Raw genomic sequence first — 26,176 nt, 5'->3', positions numbered from 1 at the left:
TAACGTAGACATGCTTTGGGAAAACATTCTTGTGTATCAAATCGATGTAACTTTCAAATATTAACTATTACCCTGGAGATGTTGCGAGCAAATGGTAGAGGAAATGCCAAGTTTTGCTTTTTATGTAGATTGTGTGACAAATCTATGATTGCTTTCATTTCATATGACCAGTCACTACAACTGTACATTATTGTAGGGGCATGAACTTTGCACACAAAACAGTGATAGAAACTTAACTAGAAATAGAAACTTAAAAAGTCACTAGGGAATACCTCTTGATAATCAATCACCACAGTACATGTAAAATGCAAACTACAATTGTACATGTGACAGGAATGGAATCGCGAGAACGCTTTCATTGCACTTCAGCATTTGGCAATTTATCACCCGGTTTGGGCGGGTTTGTACGTACACTTGTATATATATGTACATTTGAGCAGAATATGCAAAGTTGGCACGCCGTCGACTGAGCCAGACGTGCGAATGTGGCACATAAAGAGTTAAAATGCCAGCCAACATTTCCTTGTTGTTCAAAGTCCTTCCTACTTTCACACAACAAACCATCAGCTACTAATTGTAGTTAATGGTTTTTAATCAAAACAACTTCTTGAAGAGAGCCACTATTTTCTGAGCAGTGCCAGTACAATGTACATGTACAACTCTGTACGTTGTTTTGGTGATGATGCATGGTCTTTTTCCTGAGCACTGACAAAAATTGTTTGTTTTGATTGTTTGATATTAAATACCAAATCACCTATTGCTGACCCTGTTGTACAGAAAATTCAAATAAAATGTAAAAGAAAAATGCTGGAAACCAGATATGCAATAGGACCGAATCTACCAGCAATGTGAATATTTTTTGAAAAAGAGCCAACTTTCTATTAAAAAAAAAATAAAAGAAGAAAAGGCATAGAGCAATTACCTTGTCCATAGTTGTAGCTCAGCCACATCAATAATCTGTACTTTCTCGTACAGCCGTGAAAGAACTCTGAAATGTCTTTGTATCATTATTACTGAAGTTGAGTTGTACATGTACCAGTGATTCTATGGGAAGTATTAAAAGACAGCTCTAGGAAGATATTTTGCATTTCGAGTCAGTGCTGCTGTACATATGAGGTTTTGTGTTATGGCTGATTGTTGAAAAGGACTTTTTGATTTTCACGTCCATGTTGGAATTGATTTTCATGTCCATGTTGGAATTGATTTTCATGTCCACAATGGGCTGTGACATGATGACGTCATTTGAAGAAATGGCGTATGATTCCCTTGATGGCCCTTGATTCTAAGGCTGCGTTTATCTAACTTAGAGAGAAAATCATTTTTCAAAATGCATTTGGAATGGTGTTTGCGAATGTGGTTTGAAACGCGATTCTTGGAGTGCAGTGTTTATCTAGATCCATCATACAACTTTGTACAATCCCGATTTGAGTGTTGTCACTGCGCAGCTGTTTTGCACCGTTCAACCCATGAAGTATTAGGTCAACTGCATACCACCAAACATGCCTCATCATTCACACACCCAAATGCCTCAACCACATGAATTCAGGATCGTGATTCTGCCTCAGAAATTTTCTAGATAAACGCACCCTTAGACGTATGACCTCATCGAGTGTGTAAATCGGGCCGGGGGGGGGGGGGGGGGGGGAGGGGGGGGGGGGGAGGAGTGTGTGGAGACATGAGTTCATGATGTTCACATTGTGAACATGCCTACTGAAAATCAAAATGGGTTCTGACCAGGTGGACATACAGGTACAGATTGTACATTGCAAGGAGTAGACAGCGACCACTTGGCACGAGCTGCTACAGAATGAAAACGACATCCTTGTCCACATAATCGAAAAGTTCCTCTCAGCAGGGCCGCTCTTTTCTCTCCACCTTCACTGCTTCCCACTGTCATCCTCTCATCACATGGCCTGCCCTCCACACAACAGGCATCCTCTGGACACTTGGGTATTCAATGGCCAAAAGACAGAGGGCTCTTGTAGAACTGCACTTTCAGCATGGTAAGTGGACAATTGAAGTACCTCATGTAAATAACATGAACACATAAAGCGAGTTCATCTTCTCGAACCGGCTACTGACCACAAGTGCACTAAGCCTATCCCCAAATACAGCAATTTTTTTTTTCAAGTTTAGAGCCCTAAGATCGCTTTAAAAAAATATTCCACATTATCATTTCCTTTACAGCCCTGTAAATACACACGTACAGAGTACATTCTTGGTTGCAAGAGAGAACAAAAAAGTAAAACACATAAAAACAAAAACAAACCAAATACTATTAAATACAGTACATGCTGTGGTTACTGAGACTCACGTACATATAGAACAAGAAAGTTGACATGACTGCAGAGTACTTTGGTTTCAAGTACATTGTACAAGTACATGCACATTGTACAAATGTGTATGCTCCTCTTGAAACACAAAACTTAATAGTGTCTTTTGTGAAATACATACTGTACACGATCTCGTATAGGCCTACATTGCATCACAGTGTAAGCTTGAAAGGTGAATGACATTACACAATCAGAATTCTTGTTTCTTTTTCTCTTTTTTTTTTGGGGGGGGGTGGGGCTGGAGGTCGGTACAACAAGTTGAGATGAATTTAAATTGCAAACCCACACTCTGGCATATTGTACATTGTATATACTGTATATTGAAGCATCTTCATTTTTATATACCGTATCAAGTACATTTGTATGCAATTGCAGCATTAAGCATCATAATTTGACCTGTGCCAAATAAAAAAGTTAGTGTTGAGACCTGACATGTACTATGTACAATTTTACTACATTCTAAGGAATCTCACATACAGACTATGATACAGACTGATTGTAACGATATTGATAACTGGACTTTATTTTGATTTTAAGTGTTTAGTGTGCTGACCACACAATACCAAATGCGACAATAAACAAAGAACAGAGGATCATTGTTTATCAATTCTTGTACACTTCCCTTCTTTACAAATGCTGATACAGTACACATGTAGGCCTACAATAATGTACAAATACTGCATACAGACGTGCATATCACACACTCTACTGTAAACCTAAAAACATATGCACAGCTTTGAGTAGCCCACTTAGTGTAGTGTAAGTGCTGCCTTCCAAATGCCTGCTCACCCAATTACGAGCCACTAATCAGTTTGACTGAATTCCTAATATGTATTCAGGGTTGCCACACTCAAGTGTAGCTGCTTCAAGCTAACTCTCTCTCTCCCTCTCCTACACTTTCCCTCTCTGCTAAATTTGATTTTGACTCTGCAAGCTACAAGAGGGGCCTACAATTGTTGCCAGGTACAGTATACTGTACATAATGTACATGAACATTGTAAAATGCTGCAGTGCATACCATGTACAGAAAGTTGGTATACCTGTACAGTGTACAACATTCTCATCATAACCACAGTGATAGGAAACACAAAACTTGAAAGCCTCTGTATTGCAGGGATGCCAACTTATAGCAGCACTGCAGTATTCCAAGGGGGCTGAAAAAGCTGTTTTTAGCTGGAAAACAGCATTTTCCCCTTTTCTGCAACAGAAAATATGTACATGTGTAGGCCTACTGTATACACGTAGTGTATCATGTAGGCCTACATTCTGTACAATTTGGATAAAACAGTATAATTGGAACAAAATGTGCAGTTCTTTGGGTTATAAAAAAAAAAGGAAGGCCGCAGTAATACACTTTGTAATTGTAGAAATTGTACTGTTGTTTATGTTTAGTTATAAGGTAGGCCTAATACAGGGCAAGTCCAAGATAATGCGCACGTTACGTATGGGACATTCAGAGACTTTTATGACCTGAAAAATAGTGTTAATGGCCTTTGATCATATTGAACTTCATCATGGTGATTGATATCTAGAAGAAGTATAATCATGTAAAATATTGAGAAAAATGACCTGAACAATTATATTCTAGAAGAGAAAATATGTGCCGTTACGTATGGGACCAGAAAAATTTTGTTTTTTTGAACATTTTTTTCAACCTCAAAACTCTCTGAAAGTATATCATTCAACAACTTGTAACTCACTGTGATGAAAGTCACAACACTCAAGATTATCACAGGTAAGTTTCATGTCATTAGGCAAAAAGCTCTAATTACAGGTTCTAATTAAAGACAGACATGACGTGTTACGTATGGGACAGTTACGTATGGGACAGTTTGTCCCCCATTCATTTAGTGTGTGAAGAACCATGTTTATGGGTATTTTGCATAATTATTGAAGTAAAATCAGTTGAAACTACTCAAATACTGATCCAGATTGTCAAGGAAACAATATTCCCCAAATATTAACCATCATAATCATATTCAATCATATTTTTATATTTTTATGACCAACCTGGGTATGCATGCCCTTTGTCCCCCATTCGTTTAGTGTGTGGAGAACCATGTTTATGGGTATTTTGCAAAATAATTTTGCAAAATACCCATTTAAACAAATTTTTGCATAATTATTGAGGTGGAATCAGTTGAAGTTACTCAAATACTGATCCAGATTGACAAGAGAACAATATTCCCCAGATATTTACCATCATAATCACATTCAATCATATTCTATATTTTTCATGACCAACCGGAGTATGTATGCCCTATTTTTATCAGGATAGTTACTACTGAAAAACTGAATAGTTTAAAGTGTTTGCTTGCATTGATGAAGGGCAGTTTGCCATTTAGTTTCAATAAAAAACAACTTGACGCAAGGAATATTAAGTTTAATAAATAAGCAATACCTGCTGTGTGAAACCCCAGTGATCGAGTAGATATATGATGTCTGTCTAGCAGTCAGGTCATTGATTCGAGTCACAACTCAGTATGTACATGTATACCCATGAATTTTTTGTTGTGGCTACTACTGAAAACTGAATAAGGACAATTTGTGTATCACTTGCAATGAAAAAAAAAATCATTTTACTTTTTATTTTTTTCCTATATATATCACAACCATTTCAAATTGGATCTCCATCACATAAACTTTGAATTCCTCTAGTCTTAGGATTTTATGCTCTTAAGTAATTCATATAAATTGGTTTCCAATCATCTCTTTAAATGTTGAAAACTGAATCCCCATTTCTACAAAAAACTAGACCATCCCTTTAATGCTGATTTTTCATTGTGTATTTTGCCATTTTCCCCTCCCCCTTTCTGAAAATTGTTCAGTCAAGTTCATGTATTGTTTCAAGTGTCTATAACTCAAAAAGTAGCTACAATGTTGGGATGCTTTCTTCAGGATGATTGACCATTTGGGTACTGAGAGACCTTCCTAGCTAGCTACATGCATTCACATGCAATATGTATGAGGATGTCCCATACGTAACGCATTTGTCCCATACGTAACATTATTTCAATGCCCAATAAAAAATATTTCTTTTATTTTTTTTAATTTTTTCTCTGGTATTTAATTTCTCTAAACAATAAATTAGAACTTTCCAAAAGGGCATTAAAATAACCTTAGCAATTTCAGAAAAAACCTAAAAAAATGACCTCATTTTGTTACGTATGGGACATCTCATGATAGGACACGAGCTAATTTGCATAATCATTTGCATAATCCCTAAATTTTCATACCAAGTTAAACTATGCGATGAACTTCTTATGTCCACATATTAATCAAATATTACTTGCTTTCCTTTGAATTAATATGAATTTTTATAAATGTCCCATACGTAACGCTGTGTTTCACATTTATGCAAATGAAGCCCTTGAAATTTGCATAAATTTACATAATATCATTTTTTCCTCCATGGAAATCAAAACTTCAACTCATAAGCTTCAAAATGATACCAAACATGTCAATATTGAGCAAAGATGAAATTTTGCCTTCTGAGGGGACCTTATCTTGGACTTGCCCTACACTGTACAAAAGTGGGGATAGGGGCCCAACTGCAAGCTTTTCCTATAGGCCTATATGGTTCCATGATCTTTGTTCCTGCGACATTTTCTCCCATGAAATATCTGCATGCATAAAGCCAAACATAAATTTTACCCACAAATATAACCCTAACCCTAATCACCCTAACAGCAAACTAAACTTAAAACCCTATCACAACCCTAACCCTATGAAAGTAATATGAGAAAATGAAGACCGCAGCAATTGTCCCAGCAGCAAATGTTGTGTCCCCCCTGTATAACATGTAGGCCTTCAACTACATACTACGCACATGTATTTCATGTACATTGTACAATGTAACACCCTGTCGGATCAAGATGGCAAGACCAACAGAGAGGATTATATTCATTCATTCATTCATTTTATTTCCACATGGTCACTTGTTTCAGCCACAGGCTGTTCTTAAACAAGTCCCTGCATCTTAAAAAAAAAAAAAAAAAGATACATTGTATTGGCAGCTGTCACAGTATTTTGTTGTTGATGGTTTTCCTATCTGCAAATAAAGTTTGCTGGGATGATTTGTAGTGAAAAAACATAATATTGAGAAAACTCAAACTATTTGTCACACATGACTTCAAGTGCAGTAACACACTGAGTTTGGGTTACAAGGCGAATGGAAAAGGTCACACTTTACCAAGTTTGACTGTCCTGATCAACACAATTTGTATTCCTGTGAGAACCATTTCAGCGCAACAGAGACTTATATCTTTCGCACATTCCCACCTGAAGAATCTGACCTTATAAAATAATCAACACATAGGATGCCCAGGAGGCACGGAATGGGAAGGGGGAAAAAAAAAAGGATTGAGGGAGAGAATCGCTAGAAGACAACAGCCCCGACAGATGACACCGCGGGGTCAGTCTAGAGTTTCTACCTCCGCGATTAGAAATTGATTTTCAACCTCACCGCTGCTATAAGGACAGACTACTTGATTATGATACCGGCTAGATAGACCTCTACATGAATGAGTGATGGAAATCTAAACACAGTTTATAATTGGTATTTCAATTTGTATTCGATGCAGATGTTCAACCTATCAAGTGCTATACAGCATACAACAAGGGAGTGCACAGTGCACTATAGTGTGTATGATGTTGTGGGGTAAACTAATGCATAATTGATGCATTCTGATTTGTCATTTTCATGCTGGAGTCATGAAAAGGTCAGATCTATAGACAGCCATCATGCACACAAAGGAAGGGAGAGGATGTACAAAATGTGTACCATAATTCAATAATCTAGTTAACTTATGTTGCAGGGCTGTACGTAGGGATGATCTACACCTGTATTAAAGATTAAAAGAAAATGAAGAGCAGTAACTACATTGTAATTTCTCTTTTCAATGATATTCCAGGCAAACTGGGGTGTGAAAGAATGGTTCATATCAGGATATGAAATGAGATCAAGAGTAATTTAAAATGTGTAAATGCAGTTACCATATCACATTACACTTTTAAACTATCCTGTACCTGTACAAGTGTACGTACATTGTACTATGTAGGCCAACTGTCCTTCTTTCACTGTGGACAAGTACAACTGCCTTCTTACATTACATACTGTACATTGTACATGCAATATTAGTAATTGTTCTGTACAAGGTAGACCTGTAATACGTATTTACACAATGTACATTTTGTTTTACCTATTCCAGCCACATGTTTACATGCATGAGACAAAGTGCAAAACAATATTCAACTGTGTGGAGCACCTATGAACTGCATCAATGAAAAAACAAACGAAACAAAACAGCTCCACATCACACTTTTTACACATCATCTGTCTACAACTGTACATACCAGTACACTGTAAGGCCAAAAGGAGATCATGTGCTACCATAATTATCCTCTTGAAGTATTAGGGGTACATGTAAAGTAGCTACAGGTCTAATACAGTCAGCAGACCATATTATACATTGTAAATGTACAATACAATCAGAAGTCTGGATTCCTCAAAAGAATGCACCATTTCAAGCATGGCAAAATACTTGAGATTTTGCAACCATGGGCACACATTATGAAACAGGAGTGGGAACAGATTACCGTAGATGATCGTAGACCACATCTTCCTGTAGCACCAGTCAGAGCTGAATGCAACCACTTGTTTCACCACAGAGGTCAATCTGGGTCAGGCATGAAGACCCTCAGCTGAGGACAAAGCATTGGGTACAGTGGCTTCTGGCATCGGAGGATCATACATGACAGATCTCAGCTCTCATTGCAAGACTTTTATCGATGCCATCTGGGTATACAAATTCCTCAACCCCCCCCCCCCCCCATTAAAATAATATAAAAATGGGTTTGCTTCCATACTATACCTTGTAGTTTTAAGCTATTATCAGTGGTACTCCACCTTGTGTTTACATTGTTTACAATAAGCCAACTTTACAGTAAGGCATTCAGCATGAAGTACAATGTCATTTTAACACTGATCAGAAAGGCTTGAAGGGATTGTGTGTATTGTCGCAAACTCGCAATACATTCAGTAGCCTAAAATTGCCAGTGCAAGCAAAATGATCTTTAATAGCATTGACGATGGAAGATAGACAGTAAGGCTATTTTATAAAGTATCGACTGACTCACAAATTTTCATGTGCTAGAAGGTAGCACTACAAGGTAATAGCATAATTTGGGAGATGTCTTAGTCTCTTACATACAAAAAAAAAAATGTGTATCCATCAGATAATCTTTTATGATTTGCATTTACATGATTTGTTTTTGATACATTCTAATGGGAGGGAATACACACACCTGTGAACCTCAAACTTAAAAGCTATAGTATAGCCAGCAGTGGCTAGTGTGTTGGCTACAGCAGCTACAAATTATGTATAGGGCCTACTTTGTATAAATTATTTGGTAAGATTTTCTGGTTCATACCTGGGATACATGCTTGTAGGCCTACAGTGTACAGTATGTAAAAGTACAGGCTGGACATTTATTGCCAATTGTATGTAATTCATGTTGTCATCTGACAGTGCTTGGGTATACAGTCTCATGTACAAAATGTATGTCATCATGTACATGCTGTCCATTCCATATACAGGTACACAGTGTACTTGTACTCTCTGTAAAGTTAATATAATAAAACTGTTCTGGAAGACCTGACATTGTACACATGGAGTTTGTGTTATCTTCCGCAAACTCTATCAATGTCATGCCCACGTCAAATGAAAAAGATAACAGTCCTAAAAGTAAAGGACACATTGTTGGTGTGTCTTATCCTTCCATTTTACCTTCAAGTTAATTTGATTGGCAAGGGAAAACACGCACAAAATAATACTTCTGAATACTGTACATGTACATTGTACAATTTACATGTACATTGTATGTACTGTATGTCTACACAGTGTAACAATTCTATTCTACTTGGCAAGGTAGCTTAGGGGAGAGATTGATGGTGAAAACAGGGCCAGACACAAGCAGCATTTCACAGCACAGCAGCGGCTGCCAATGTCTCATGTCATGAGTCATAGGTACTGTGTGTATCATCAGTGAAGTCAAAGGCAGTCTTAAAACAAAGAACAGAACTTTGCAAACAGGGGAAAGTGTGATAATCTACAAAAACAGATCAAGGGGAAAGTAGTCTGTATTTCACACATTTTTCAAGAAAAACTTCATATATGCCTTCCATTTCATACAATCATTTGTGCACAATTATTGTAAAACATGTAAAGGGGAAAAATGCAGCTGATGATAATAGAGTGATACCTGGAGGTACATTGTACATGTAGCCTGGAGGATTTCAGGTGTTGTCATGGTAACTGCAATTATTGTGATTTGCTCCTGGCTCTTTAGAACAGCTGCGTTGCCAGCAGACAGCATGTCTGTCGTATGTGCCAGTATGGTGGAGTGGGGTCCTGATTCACTATGATGTCATTGTCACCACAATGGCTATGAACAATTAAAGTATTCTCAATTTTCATGTCACGTAATAAAACTGAAAGAAACACAGAGTGACAACAGGGTTGACTTGACAAAGAAATATTGTATATCTAGCCAGAGCAGCTAGGTTAACCCGTTGAGGACGAGTATTATGAGTACAGCTCGGGCAGATATCTAGATGGGAAACTTTTATGCGTGTTGTAACAAAATCAGTCTATCCTCAACGGGTTGAGAGCAAAATCTGAAAAACTTCACAATCACACAATCAATAACACCCATGCAAAGTAAACACACAAATTACATACTGTACATAGAAACTACCTCTTTATTTTTTTTTTCAATTTTATCTCGTTAGTATTCACAATGAAGAACATTCCCATTTTTTTTTTTTTTTTTGGGGGGGGGGTTTGTTTTGTTTAAAGGGTGAAGCTCCACAACTAAGCAATTTGATAGAATCCTATTTTACATACAACTGTATTTCTCACTATCTTCCAGACAATCTCATTGTGCGCCCCAATTCATTTGTCATCTACCTGGGTCTAGATGTACAGTGTAAGATATAGACTAGGCCTACTACACATCTATAGACGTTCTATATTGGTATGCCTAACTAATATTGCCTATTTCTACAATCTTTTATTTTTCTCCCTCAGAGTCAGACAGTGGTCGTTTCGTTCTATCCTATCAGTGGAAAAAAAAATCACAGACAAGGTCAGACAGATCATTAATGAGCAGCTAGCACTAATTTTAGCAGTAGCAGGGTATCTACAGTTCAAAACTGTAGAGGTCTAAAAATTTCCTTGTTACTTGTCTAGAGTCAAGTAAATCTAAAATGATAGGCATGCCTAACCTGTAATTGTATTTAGCAATGTAAATTTTAGTTCTACTGTTTGAACTGTTGTGTATTAATGCCTGATCAATAGACCTAGACCCTGAATGTGAATGGTCCCTACATGTATGCTTGATATGTTATGTATTGATACTATTGTGTCTCTTTTGTAATAGAGAAGCCACTTCAAGATATAACGCTAGACCACCTACAATAAAACTTGTCTTTTACAAATTGAACCTAACACGCACGTTAGATCTTCTTAGCAATTGTTAAACTCTATCAGCTGGCTAGCCAATTTAGTAATAATATGCAACAGGCCATTCACTCAAAATCCGTGGCTACTACATGAAAGGTTAGGAGACAAACCTGGAGTGAGTGTCGATCTGTTGATCAACTGGTTGTAATCAACTTCGGAGCGACAGGTAACGTAAACCGCTAATGGGAGCCCGACCGTCAGCAGCACTTCACTGGCGATAGCTTCGCGGCCGCTGTGGCCGTGGTAAACCAACAAGAATGCAGGTAAAAACGAGACGGAGGGTGCAGTATAATAGACCTAAAACAAGTTCCTAAATCCAAACACAGACATGGATCTCCTTGCTTGTAGCAGGATTCAAGCACACAATTACCACGCTCAATTTCCGACGGTAATCTCAGACAAGAAGGGGATAATTCCGTGAAAATGTTCTCATTTATACAGTGTCACCGGCCCGTTGCTGATGCGGGATCGCGCGGTTGACCGAATAGACGCTCTTGCTCTTTTCGTAGACAGGCCAGTCCGTCCCCCTCTATCTACATCTCAGTCGCGATATCACTTCCGCACCTATCCAAGATGGCCGAATCCAATGAATGTAAACTTTAGTCACGTGACTCCGAGGGAATCCTTTTGGGTTCTTTAGACGCGTGAGTCACGCTAGATCATTGAATAGCAAAACCGCGGCGGAGATCTACGGCAAGCAAGCGAGACGGGTGTGGGAAATAAGACGAATTTCGTGATTTCAGAAAATTCATATTGTACACACGTTTCAGAGAATAAAGGAACGAACAATGGGTGAGATCCCGGACTATTAAATGCACACACAGGTTACAACAGCACCAAAGAGATGCAAAAAAAAAAAAATGTGAGAATTGTATACTACTGCAATCATACTAGGATAGGAAGCGCAAAGGTACTATGAATGTGGTTGATATAAAATCTGTATTATAGAAATACGAAGTTGATTATTGTTCTTTATCCTGATTCTTGTAATTCCCAATCTCAGATATCTCTTACTGAATTTTATGAGTCATTTTTATGCAAGTATTTGAAGAGTTTGTTTGCAAAAACCGATAAGTCCATATTTGCCAAATGGAGATATTTGCGATTAAAGGTCAAGAAAAATAAAGAGAATAATAAGAAAATTTTTGCTTCTTTTGACCATAACTTAAAAAAATTACCTTTATATGTAGTGACCAATATATCATTTAAAAGGTATTATTTTGTACTTTATGACAGAGACCATACTTCAAAATCTTCAAACATGGACTTATCGGTTTTTGCGAACAAACTCTTCATTTTCATTAAGTTAATTATCCATATAGGCCTATGGATATTTTCTCTCGGGACACCACCCCATAGAAGAACAACAGTACTTTCTAAGTATCTTTGTTGATAGAGCTAAACGGGCAATCCCTCCAAATTAAAGGTCCAGTTTACCTTTGGGAGCACTCAGCAGTGATTTCAAAAATCTTCAAGATATCAACGGTTATTTTGATGCATATGTGTAGGTTTGTTGTATCACAAAACATCCTAAATGAGATATCAGCATTTTTCTCAAGAAACCATAACTGGATAGACGGTTTAGACTGGAAGCATTCTTATCATAACTATTGTTCACATTTTGTGTATCTAACAATACTTAACATCGATTATACCAATTCAAATTTTTACAGTGGTTGTTTCTATCCCTAACTCACATTTTAGAACTTTATATTCAAAAAGCACTAATGCTGGGTTTCTGTTTCATCTGCAAATGGTAAATTATGCCTTTAATGTATATATATTAGTTCTCTTTTTATGTAAGCCTATAATGTCTCTGTATGCACTACATCTAGAGATTGCTTTGTTTGTTTTTGTTTTTGTTTTATTCTGCTCTTTGTATTACTAGTACCCTGCTTTTTAATGGTTGAATAAGGAAATGAATAAATACAAATAAATACAAAAAATACAGGTATATGGGAACCATTATCAGTATTCCACATAACCATTACTATAAAAAATAGCACAACAAGACAAAACCAAAGAATCATGGCAAATGCTGCGGTGTGGTTGTTTTATCATTATCACCATTATTATCATTTTGTATACAGCCTCTTCATTCACCAATTGCGGGTTCTTTTTTTGGGGGGGCGGGGTTGTGATGCTATATATCATAAATAGGGCCTACGGGGAGGATTACTAGTAAGCCTACATAATTTCATTTACTTTGATAAAAGGGAATTACACTTTGTGTCTTTTATCATCAAATCATAATAATCATTGTAATAGTAATTTCGGTTATATTTGAATCATAAGCTGAACTGTAAATGCAATGATATATTTTGTCATATTATGTTGAAAATGAAAAGTAAAAGAATTTGAAATATAATATTTGCACAATAATCCGTGAATATTCCAGAATGTTCCTTTCATTAATACTTTCATAATAAATGAAATAAAATAAAATGGAATAACATTTTTCTTACAACCACCACACCTTGTAGTGTTTGAATGATTAGTGTTTTGTTTTATGGATTTTCTTCCAATATCCTGTGTCTCATTCCAAGGTAAATCATTCGAAAATGTAGAGTTTCTCATCTGAAAGGTCCTACGAGGAATCTAAAATTTGCTCGTTATTGTGCATTAGGAATAAAAGTGACATTGCACTTGCGACATTTATCAGTTTCCACCAATCTTATCATAATGGACACACTTTTTCGTGACGATATTATGTTATGTGTATTCAAGTAAAACAGAATGCCATACATGCATGGTGATTATTTTGTTCTATTCATTTTGTGATGGGTCGCATTTTTGTTCTGTTGATTATATTCTGCATGCACTTTATCAGTCAAATAAAACAGAAAATAATGGGAGTAGAATATTTCAGTCTGTCAGTATATTCAGTCAATCCATCCATCCATCCATCCATCCATCCATCCATCAATCCATCCATCAATCCATACATCCATCAATCCATCCGTCAATCCACCCATCCATCAATCCATCCATCCATCCATCCATCAATCCATCCATCCATCCATCCATCCATCAATCCATCCATCAATCCATCCATCAATCCATCCATCAATCCATCCATCAATCCATCCATCCATCCATCCATCCATCCATCAATCCATCCATCCATCCATCAATCCATCCATCAATCCATCCATCCATCCACCCATCAATCCATCCATCCATCCATCAATCCATCCAGCAATCTATCCATCCATCCATCAATCCATCCATCAATCCATCCATCAATCCATCCATCAATCCATCCATCCATCCATCCATCCATCAATCCATCCATCAATCCATCCATCCATCCATCCATCAATCCATCCATCAATCCATCCATCAATCCATCCATCAATCCATCCATCCATCCATCAATCCATCCATCAATCCATCCATCCATCAATCCATCCATCAATCCACCCATCCATCAATCCATCCATCAATCCATCCATCTTATTTCTCTCCTTCTTCTTTCCCTCTTTCTTCTTTTTCCTCATCTCTGATTATTCTCTGCCAGCATGACTCCCCCCCCCCCCCCCCCCCCCGACTCACACACACGCTGATCAACGCACATTGATTACGAGCGCCCTCTATCAGAATATGCTTTATAGTTTACACGGAATAGATCATACTGTCCAACTCGGATCCTCACACGCCTAGCAGCACTGCAACTGAACACTGTTTCACACAGCCAGTACACCTCGTATTAGGTTTGATTGTCAATAATTGTTATTTTATACATCTAGAAGTGAAGGCGTACGAAACTGCTGGTAGGCTTACGTGCAAGTGATACTATCTCACACATGATAAGTCGTTGAGCACAAACCAAGTTGTTTCTGTTGTTGCTGTATACCATTTCTTGTTCTACATTAATTTTTTTCATGAAATTAGCTTAAAATAGCGAATTATGAAATAGTTTCATATATACCTACTACTAACGATGTTACTGATAATGGAATATAGGTCTGCTTTGATTAAATAGCGTTTTTGTGTTGATTTGTTTTGTTTTGTTTTGTTTTATTATTTGAAAAAAAACATCATTGCGAAGGAGCGGTTAGGATTTGACGAGTGTTTACACACATTTTTGGAGTTGATTGCACAGAATTATGAATATCATCGGAATTTACATGCGGCGAGTTATTATTTCTTGTCATTGCATAGTATCATCTGTTGATAATGATGATTGAAACATGATCTGAAATTTATTTTCGTTGGAACTCTTTGTATCTGTTTTCAATTTTATTTGCTGTTAAAAAAAACCCTGAAACAAAACATTTAATACCAGAAATTATGACGTCTACATCTTAGTCTGCTCAAAATATCTACTTACATTTCTAAAGTTTATTTCTCAACTAATTTATAGACCAGACCAGTTTTGATCTGTCCTTCGGTTGATTTTATGGCGTTTGCTACTTTAGGACGTTGTATTTCTTCAGCAATATTTATAGGTGCAATAAGCATGCATACAGTAAATACGATCAACTTTCAACTCACTTTTATAATTATCCATACACTATAAATTGTCGATGTGTATGAAAGTGAGATTTCGAATGTATGAAAGCATATCAACGTCGTGAGAAAAGTATGTATCAGGCTATAACACAGTATCTATCATCAGTGTTTACACAATTCAAGTGATACATTACCATTACAGTTACACGGTTCAATTAAATTTCTTCATTTCCATCGAACAAAAGGCGATTTAATACAAAGTATGCAAACAAAAAGTAAAGAAAACATACACACTATAAAGGATAGTATTAAATGCATGTGCGAATGAATGTGTATGATAGTATAGAATAATTTGCAGAAATGAGATTAAGAAGTAAATAAAGCGATGGAAAAGAGTAAGCCACAAAAAAGCATAACAGCTCGTAGACGTGGATCTCTCGGTAAATGATTATTAAGCATATTCTATCCAAAATATACGTTGAATAAAATCATTTGTTAGTTTGATGAAACCTGCAGGACCATGCCCAAGAAGCAGTGCTAAAAACCAGGCATCTTTTAAACAATAAATGATTTTTTCCCCCTTTATGAGTATGCAGTGCGGGCAAGCTGAGGTTCCTGCCTGTGATGCATGATTACCACATTTGCGTGGAATATGTAAAAAAAAAGTGACTAATGTAATTCATGTGAAATGAACTTTACACTTATTAAACACAGACAGGAGACGCATTAGCAAATCAAATAAACACTGCAGGAAAATATTTGCGGAACTCCCAAACCTATCTTTGGGTCTTTATAGAAATACTTATTGAAGGAAAATGAACTCCCCCCTCCCCTCCCCCCCCCCCCCCCCAAAAGAGACAAATCAGTGTCAAAAGCTTTGTACCAGTTTGTGACAGCTTCTTTGAAAGGTCTTTGACACTGGTCAAAGTATAACGGAGTTCTTGCTATATTGAGACTCTGTCTATTGACATGTTCCCCACGTGCATCTACAAAGAGCCACTGAGTATTGATACAATTACTCGTTCCATGTTTCGATCGAAACCAGGATATGCTGCTCTCTTATCAAGATCTATTTCAGTGTTGTGCCTAATGATTTTGAAAGAGTTTCCTGCGAGTATAGCGACGAGACCTAGAATCTGATATTAGTTGGTTAACCAACATAGGCATACTTGCTGACTGCTAAAGCAATATTATGTTGAACAAATCGAATTAGGACTTTAAAGTTCATCTTTTGACGTTTCTTTTGTGTTTTGCTTGTCTCAGTCGTACAGATATTGAATTTAGACCAGCTGACATTCTCCTTAGATATCAAATTTCATTAATATCATTATCGTCGGTTTGAGGGAATCAACCCAAATGGGAACCTGAACATGGAGATATTATGAGAATCCCTCAGAAAACGTGTTTTACTGATCTTTTCTCCGTGTCTTAGCATGCATAGGGGACAATGTTAACAGATGAGATATATATAGTGTATATTTGACTCGCTATAAATGTACATGTTCATGCAATATATCAATTCGTCGTCTGAGTACATTTTCGTAGTATTGATAGGCCTACGTGTACCAGTAAATCAAATAAGAAAGGATTTATGCCAGTCAGTTTGTCCCCGTTTAGTAAACATCACCCCCTTGCCTTTGTGAACGTCACATTATTATATCAACCTCTATAATGGCATGAAAGATTCTTGTCATATGAATATTCATGTTTATATACAGTATGCATAAAAAATGTTTTGTCAACTAATCGTGTTAACTCATGCCACATTGCTCACGCACACACACACACACACACACACACGCACACTCACAAATATATATATATATATATATATATATATATATATATATATATATATATATATATATACATTCATATATTGAATAATGTATTCAATAATATGAAATTAATTATGTTAAACAAATGCATACTACTGAACGTTTTCGACGTGCACTCTTCGGAGTAGAACCGCACGTATGAAACAGGAAGCGCGAACATAACAGTATGTACAAAACGAGCAAACTGTATATATATACTGTTATGTTTGCGCTTCCTGTTTCATACGTGCGGTTCTACTCCGAAGAGTGCACGTCGAAAACGTTCAGTAGTATGTATTTGTTTAACGCAATTTGGAAGTTTTGTACCACCAAGCATCTCTTTGAAATTAATTATGTATATTATTATTGTATTCTGTTATATACGGATTCATTGATGACATAGTCATTATAGACTCACGCTAGTTAGATTTTTATTGTTACGAGTGTAGCCATACGAGTGAGTCATTTTTGTATCATTACAACCCTGATGAAGGTCCTAACGAGCTCGGTAAAAAAAAGAAAAAAAAAGCTCGGCAATAAACCACATACGTTGATCACTAGCTACGTCCACGAATGCTCTTCTTCTCGCACTATATGTATATATATATGTATGTATATATATATATATATATATATATATATATATATATATATATATATATATATATACCAGTATATAGGACCTATATATATATATATATATATATATATATATATATATATATATATATATATATATATATACATCATACACACATAAAACATATCCATATCATTTTAATTTAATTCTCCCCCATTCTCTCTATCGTCTTGCACTGATTTTGCCTTATACGAGTAGTTCGTTGCTTTCTTAGGCCTTCTTGAAGTGTCTGCGATGCAACTAACAATCTTCGAACACTTCTGTTTCGTTTTGATATCCTACACATTGACAATTTCGTTTTCTTGTTGATAGATTTTCTTTTCTTCTTCTCTAGCTCTAGTCTTTGCCTCTCTGTCTGTCTGTCTGTGTGTGTATCTGTTTTTTCTCTCTCTCTGTCTATCTTTCTTTCCATCTTTCTCTCACTCCCCATCTTTCTTACATTTTCTTCTCTCTCCCCTTCATCCTGCTTTTCTTGATGTAGAGTTCCCCGGCCCGTTTCGACGGTATACATGCTATTAGAGTTGGAGCTGGCACATCACAGGCAGCAGACGATTCACACGTAAAAGGGAGGCATCACCAAGCAAGAGCCGACCTTGCAGTATCAGTGCCGTAGAGATTTATTATGTGGAGATGTAACAGAGCCCTGAGATGTAAAGATGTAGAGCGCCCCCACCGGTGCAGTGCAGTAAACTTATTGTCGAAAATTGCCTCGTTCAATCTGAATTTCGTTTGATATCATCCTTTTATGGCAATTCATTAGCGGCTTATCAATTTGATACCAGTCAGCAAATCCACAGCTTATGTATACATAATATTATTTTCAAATATGTTTATTAGTCCTTCTGACGTGAATATGAGACTGACTCACACACTAATGTCATTTTATTTCACACTCCGTTAGGTCCATTTGAAATGGATGGCAATGGAATGATGGAGTATCTACAGGAAGCAACACATTTTTTTTTAATTCGATTCTGCTACAAGTAAACGTGCCTCCATCACTATCTTTACAACAAAAATCCAGCAGGCACACTCGGATTAAAAACTGACACCAAAAATCATTACTTCATCCTCTGTCGCAATGCAATAATGTCACAATATAACCATGCAGTTCATGGACAGAGAGCCAACTAACAAAACAGAACAATACAAAACAAAACAAACAAAACAAACAAACAAATAAAAAACTTCATTAAAGCCAAAATACAACAAACATACAATGAGCCACATGAAGCCTGCAATTCACATAATAACCAAGGGGTGAGATTTAAACTAAGATACCGTCTGGTCTAATAAGGAACATTTAATGAATTTAAAAGCGTTGGCAGGACTTCATAACATTTGTTTTACCTTCTGAGGGTAGGATGCATACAACCACTGTTTGTATTGAAATAATGTGACTTTAAAATTAAATTTCTTACAAATAATTATGTAAAGCATTAAATAAATGGTAATGTAAAGATTGCTGATGACGGTGACGATGATCATGATGATGATGATGACGACGATGATGATGACGATGACGATGATGATGATGACATGGTGATGATGATGGTGATACAGGTGAAATTTATCATCGTTATTGTCAAAATGGTAATGAAATATTGATAACAATGGTATCTATGAGTCTATCTAAGCTGCAACAAGATGTTGCATTTAGGCCTTGAGTGTCGTAAAGTATGATGTAAAAATTCAACGTGTGTACTTTTGAAATATTTCCATTCAATTCACCTTATTTTGTGTACACTATTAGTACACATTGATATGATGTCACACCATCAGATTTCACGTAGCATACAACTCGAGCTCCTATCATGCAAAAATAAGTTTTCGTCTTTACGATTCAGATTGACTACAACAAATAATAAAACTAAACAAAATATCACGTAATTATGAATCGAATAAAATACGACAGACTTGATAGTATATCAACATGACCCATCGTTATCAAAACTTTTCAAACATACTTGGAAAACAGCGCTGAATAGCATTATGAATTTATCTTTGTCAAGAGTTAAAAATGAAGGGTACGGTAACCATGAGATTAGCTATAATGACTGGATCGAAACCTTTATTTTCTATTTTCAAACATTGCACATTATCATTGACATAATCCATTCATAGTAACTGTACACAAATAAACAAACTTAAAAATCCCAAGACTACGAAATATTTACACAGCTTTGCTGTCTACGCATAAGGAGCAATGGCACAGAATATAAAATCGACTTTTTACAAATTCACACAAAAACTAAAATATCGTTGTTATTTTATCATGCATAATTTTCTGTCGAATTGAGCGGGTCCGTGACGACAGGTGCCGGTTTTTCCAACGTTGATTCCCGCTCCATTTTGCCTTTCTGGCTGGGCTCTCTTATAAACACCTTGCGCTGCTTTGGGGATATCTTCTTGCGTTTGAAGAATCCAACCTAGAAATGTCGAACAGACAGAAATAAGACACAAAATGGGTACCACACATCAAACTTCTTCATGTCACTCTTATAGTCCCAAGGAATATACTTCATTGATTAATGCTGTGAGAAGTATACCCAACGCAATCCAGATTATACTTTTGGCATTACAGACCTTGAAATGGGTGCTTGTTTGTTTGTTTGGTTGGTTGGTGTTTTTTTTTTTTCATTGAATAGTTGCCTTTGAAAGCTTTTATGAATTGTATGTTCTATGCCCTTGGTACTGGATCACCGAAAAATGACTTAGTAATATCAACAAGACCACACAACAAATCAAAACAGACACAGTTCACTGCTTTTCCCCATTAATATTTTAGGCCTGCACTGAGTGATTCATTGTAGCTTGTAATGTTCGCTCACGTAATTACACCGCTGCTTGTTATCACTTTTGGAGCAGGCACCTGCTTTCGAATACTAGTATTTTGGAGAAGAAATAAACTATCTACACGAAATGAATCAGGTTGACACTTTGTTTCCTTATTCGTAGATCAAACAGCGTGTTTCCATGACAGTGGTAACGAATTATATGCGATACTTTAATAAGGGCTTCAGCTTCATCAATCAAAGCTCGGTAGGCTAGTACCACAAAAACAAGCAGATTAATAAGTTCTGATTAGAATGTAAACGCTACACTACTGTCATTGACAATTTGCAATGCAGCAAATCAGAATTGAATTTAAATTCCATTCGGCTGTTGACAGAGAACATCTTCCATCATAAGTGTCCGAAGAGAAATGAAGGAGAATTTGTTCAATATTGTGCTTCCTCTCTCTTTTTCTTCTTTTTGTTTGTTATCTGTCTTCTTTTTTTTTCTTCAGGGGGAGGGGTGTGGAGCAAATGCATCAGAGATGTAGAGAACAGCATCATAATCTCAATGTGGAACACCAGTCTCGTGTTTCAATAATTGGTGTGTCTCAACAAATTATTTTCTTGGTTTAATGCTCCTGACACCGTATACATGATCGGCACTTGGTCATGGGAAGACGACTTAAAGGGATTGATAGTTTTGGTTGAGACCTAACTTGAGGTTTCTAACATTTTTTTGGTGAGATAATGAGAAACATCTTATAATGTGAAAGAACATGTAATTTTAGGAAAAATTCAACATTTATTTGACGAAAATTGGTTTTGAGATGGCTGAGATATCCAAAACAGAGCAATAGGGCTTATAGTAAAAGGTGGGACCCAGCTTTTATTAGGATCGCTTTGTTTAACTTTGCTTTGGGGAGTCTCAGCCATTCCGAAACCGATTTTCATCAAATAAACATTGAATTCTTCTTGAACTTACATGCTATTTCCCATTTCATAAGAAGTTTCTTGGTATCTCACAAAAAGTTAACAGCCCTCTTCTCGTCTCCACCAATACTATACCATCCCTTTAAAGACTCTGTTGTGGGGGAATACCATGGAGTAGTCCCATTTCGGATATATTCAAGAATCCCCGTAACAAATTAATTATGTACAGATTTATCACTGATCTCTAAAGGGCTTTTTACACTTGTAAAATTTTGCTTAGCCCCGGACCAACGGTGGGGCTAAGGGGGGGGGGGGGGGGGGCCTTAGCCCCACCGTTGGTACGGGACTATCCTTAGCCCCCTTTCTGTTTACACTCGTTTTTGCCAAAGTGGGCTAGCCCCACCGATAGTACGGTACTATCTGGCCCTGCAAAATAGCAGGGGTTAGCACCGCAATTGCGGTGCCAAGCAAGTGAGTGTAAACAGAACGAAAAAATAATCCTGGGCTAAGCGACGGAGACGAAGTCCGACCCTCACTGACCAATCAGAAACGAGGTAATCAAGTGCTGCCGGTGCGTGCGTGTACGTGTACAGTACACAGCGTAATTATGAATATTCATGTGGATTGGAAAGTCCGGGGCTAAGAAATACGAGTGTAAAAATGTCAGTTTTCTCCTTAGCCCCGGACAAGAGATAGTACGGGACTAATTGGCGAGTGTAGAAAGCTGAAAAAATTGGTACGGGACTAACGATAGTCCTGGGTCAGAGAAAGTCCGGGGTTAAGAAACACAAGTGTAAAAAGCCCTTTTTAACACACACAGCCCAAGAACCTCGACTGGAATCTATTATTACGGATGAGCACACGCTTCGAAGCACACAATTGCTGACCTGTGACAACTATTCGTGGTTTTCGCATGTAGGCCTAGCCCCGGTTTGTTAAACCTGTAATATTTTATGCCAACGCAAAGAATGGCATTCTGTAAGGTAAAATGCATATCGATCTCTTATCTTGTAAATTCTGACCATCGCAGGCAACCTGCGTACCCTTTTTAAGATGAAGATGAGTACAAGTTGTATTAAAAGCCCGCCAGCTACGGCCACTCCGTACACCCAGTAGAGAACCGCCTGCGGGGGCGGTTGAAGCTCCGTCAAAACGACCATGCTGATCTGCGAGGACAACGACATTGATGATTATAATACTGATGGCAATTAAGACGACAATATCCTAAATATTGATAATCATGATAATGATGATGATGAAGATGATGATGAAAACAAGAGGAGAAATACTGATTATAGAATAATAAAAGTGATCACATCCTCTTCGTTGTTATAATATATATGTACAATACCATTATAAAGTATGTGCAACTATCAGACAATATTTTTGGAAGATTATCATACAAGTCATGACTTTTCTTTGAATCTACTTCATTTCCCATAGCATAGAGTGGCATTATTGATACGTTTTCTTATGCCACTATATCATTTCTATCCTTTTGTATTGCATTTAAACTCCTAATCCTTAGTTTTATGACAATTGGATGAATTGATATTGGAATGCTTTTTCGAATAACTGCAAAATCAAATCATCGTCAGAATTAACAATAAGCTAGCTCTGATTTTCATAGAAATCAATACTCCACGAATATTAGAATACAATCAGACATTACAGCAATATTGAAGAAGGTATATTTGGGTATACACCGTCCCGAAAAACCTTTGAATCGCAAACAGTTCTGAAGAGTCGGCAATCGTGTGAAATTACAGTGGACTCCCCGTTATAACGAAGTCCACGGGACCGGCAGTTTTCTTTCGTTGTATCAAAATTTCGTTATAACCGAACAAATAAACGATAAAAAAAAACGTGGAGCGGAAAATGTTGTGGCCTTAATTTTTACTTCTTTGTAACCGGAATTTCTATATAACCGTCTTCGTTATAACGGGAGTGCACTTTTATAACCACTGTCTTAGCTGAAAAAGCAAAGTTAACTCACCGGTATCGAACTCGAAGGAAGCACTCTGAAGGGATTTCTCGGATGCAAACTTTTTATCACCGATGCCTTCGCGCTGGCTATGAGTTTTAATGTGGTGACATTGTACTGAGGATTAAGAAAACGACGATAAAAAACCGTGAAAATCGAATGTTAATACAGCTGTATTATGATTAATATTTTTCAGTTCTATGATAGAGTTCTATCGACCACAAATACCCATTAAAAGTATGAAGAGACGATGCGTTGGTGGGGTGACAAAACCTCGTATCTCAAAAATGTCAAATGTTCAGGAGAGCTAAAAAACATGGCTGCCATAACATGTAAGTCAATGGAAACAGCCAACTTTTATTGATCATTTGTGACCTTATTTTTGCAGATGGGCATATAAGGATTGGGAATTACATAGTAATGATTCCTAGCTTCAATATAATGAAGAAAACTCATTTTCACCAAATATTGAGATACGAGGTTTTGTCACCCCACCAACGCGATGTCTACTGAACAGATGATAGAATTTAATACCACCAACCACCATAGATTTCGTACTATAAAGAGTTTGAAAGAAAAATTATCACACATGATTCAAAACCAGAAGTTGATATAACACATACGACCTTTTATGCTCGCATAAATGTTAAGAACCTGCCCAACCCCGTCGCATTGGATGATTGCACAGAGCAAATAAATGTGTGTATAACAGCTATAGAGTTGAGTTTTAGGGGTCAATAACTATTTTTGTGCAATTTCTTATTTTCTGAAATTTCTGAAAATTCAACAGAGCTGTGCTTTTTAATTGGTTTTAGATTTAGGGTATGATAATGGGCAAAATACGTTTTTGTTAACAAGCAGGCTTGGAGATAACGTTTAAATCATCCTCCGTTTCATTTTAAAAGAACGCATTAAGGTTCGGAAACACCAAGCAATATTCTTTCATTTTAACAAAACTCTGCATTCCACACTAAAAACAAAGCACAAGAAAATCATACACAATCTATCTTTGCTATCACGATCCTGGTATATCTTATATTTCACTCCAATATGTTCCCTCTCTCTATAGAGGAGCACATCTCATCACACATTGACACACCTTGATGAGAACATCAGCCCGGAATCGTGAAGTGACCGTGACGACCACCTCGTCCCTCACTGAATTCGCCCCTGTGCCCAGCGAGTCCACGTAGCAGACGATCGTGTCGCAGAGCGCTAGGTCCGACGTGCAAGAAAGCGTGCGGAGACCAAGTTGTTCAAACGGGCCAGCGTCCCGCGGCTTCCGTCGGTCGAAAGCTGCTCTGGGTTGGTCTCTGCGCCGCCTTCTATGGCCCTCATCCGTCTTCGAGAAAGATAGATTATTATGATGTAACAAAAATCTCATTATTTTAGGTCAACAACGTCATGTATGACGTCATAATACACATGATCTTGACTAACGACAGTTAAATTAGACCAAATTGATTATTTGGCTATTTTTTTTTTACTACAGATGTCAAACATATTCATTCAGACAAATTATTACACATTATGATTGTTTCCATCTTATCAAAGCCACACCGACAATGTCTACTTATGAAATTTACAAAGACATGTTTTGTTAGCCTGTTGTCACCATAAGTAATAGCATATAAACGTGTAGAGTAAAAAAGGGGGAGAGACGGCAGCAAAAAACACAACAAAAAAAAAAACACACAAAAAAAATAAACTGAGTTCAACAGAAGGCAGTCTTTAAAGAGATTCTTGATTTAATAACTGACTTAGTAACTGTCGACTTACTAACTAAGTAACTAATTATCTATCTATCTATCTATCTATCTATCTATCTATCTATCTATCTATTTAACTACCTTCCTTTGCATACGTGCTGTCATTCGAGTAGAGAAAAAACCTCGAATGCTAATGTAAAAATTCTAACCTATAATAGTCTTAAAAATACATGATTTCAAAATCATCATTACTGATGTTAAATTGTCCGGATTCCACTGGCCACCGATGACGTAACAATCGCCACCATTGTCCATTTCCGCCTTGACGGGATAGAAGAGTTGACCGTCTTGGACAGCAAAGGCTGGCCAGGAGATGACCAGCTCTGTTGGCCCAAGGAAGCTTGGACCACTGTTGGAGAACTGCGAGTACGTAAGAAGAATACAGGAGAAAAAACAAACAAACAAACTGAATGTTTGTATGAGTATGTTTTGAAATGAAACAAAGCCAGCCAACTATCAGTTAGAAATGTCTCGCGTAACTAAGAGTTCAAATCAAAGCACTTGGGTAAGAATGATAATAATAATTATAATACAGGGTACTTACAATGCGCCCATTCCACATGACTAATGTGTTCAAGGCGCAGTACGATAAATGCATTACGAAATACAAGGATCATTACACACACATGTACATGGAAGTAAAATGAAACAATAGCGATGAAAAAAAGAAATTATATAATGTACAATTCTACTGGAAAGTAGATATAAACAAGTGAGTCTTTCGGGCAACTTGAGAGCAGTCAACATTTGAAATGTAACGGATAGCTTGAGGCAACTGATTCCGTAGTTCAGGTCCAACATGTGAAAATGACTGATCCCCCATGATTTCTTCGATTTCGAAACAACAAGCAATCTACAATCGGATGATCTTAAACATCTGGGAAGATTACAAAGTGTCAGAAAATTAACGTTGTACTACTTCAAGGACTTGAAGACGAGCAATGAT

At 37.0% G+C, this 26,176-nt stretch overlaps 2 protein-coding genes across 7 annotated transcripts in view; both read right to left on the bottom strand.

Annotated features, from left to right (window-relative positions):
• Positions 1 to 11,380, bottom strand: part of LOC139726587 (tyrosine-protein phosphatase non-receptor type 4-like) — a 163,619-nt gene extending 152,239 nt beyond the window's left edge. For all 6 annotated transcript variants that reach the window (XM_071637574.1, XM_071637576.1, XM_071637578.1 and 3 more), the window contains exon 1: positions 10,969 to 11,380. The gene's annotated coding sequence lies outside the window, so the exon portion shown is untranslated. The remainder of the gene's footprint in view (positions 1 to 10,968) is intronic.
• Positions 11,381 to 20,043: 8,663 nt separating this feature from the next.
• Positions 20,044 to 26,176, bottom strand: part of LOC139726580 (integrin alpha-PS2-like) — a 45,884-nt gene continuing 39,751 nt past the window's right edge. The window contains exons 25-28 of the mRNA XM_071637568.1: positions 25,423 to 25,590; positions 24,561 to 24,803; positions 22,521 to 22,643; positions 20,044 to 20,199 (exon numbers count right to left, since the gene is read on the bottom strand). Of these exons, the coding sequence (XP_071493669.1) occupies positions 20,044 to 20,199; positions 22,521 to 22,643; positions 24,561 to 24,803; positions 25,423 to 25,590 (690 nt within the window). The remainder of the gene's footprint in view (positions 20,200 to 22,520; positions 22,644 to 24,560; positions 24,804 to 25,422; positions 25,591 to 26,176) is intronic.

This window comes from Diadema antillarum, unplaced genomic scaffold (genome assembly GCF_040938485.1).
Source record: "Diadema antillarum isolate AM-2024a unplaced genomic scaffold, OU_Dant_1.0 seq00000090_RagTag, whole genome shotgun sequence".
In the NCBI taxonomy this organism is placed as follows: Eukaryota; Metazoa; Echinodermata; class Echinoidea; order Diadematoida; family Diadematidae; genus Diadema; species Diadema antillarum.
This window is presented reverse-complemented; position numbering and strand designations above follow the sequence as displayed.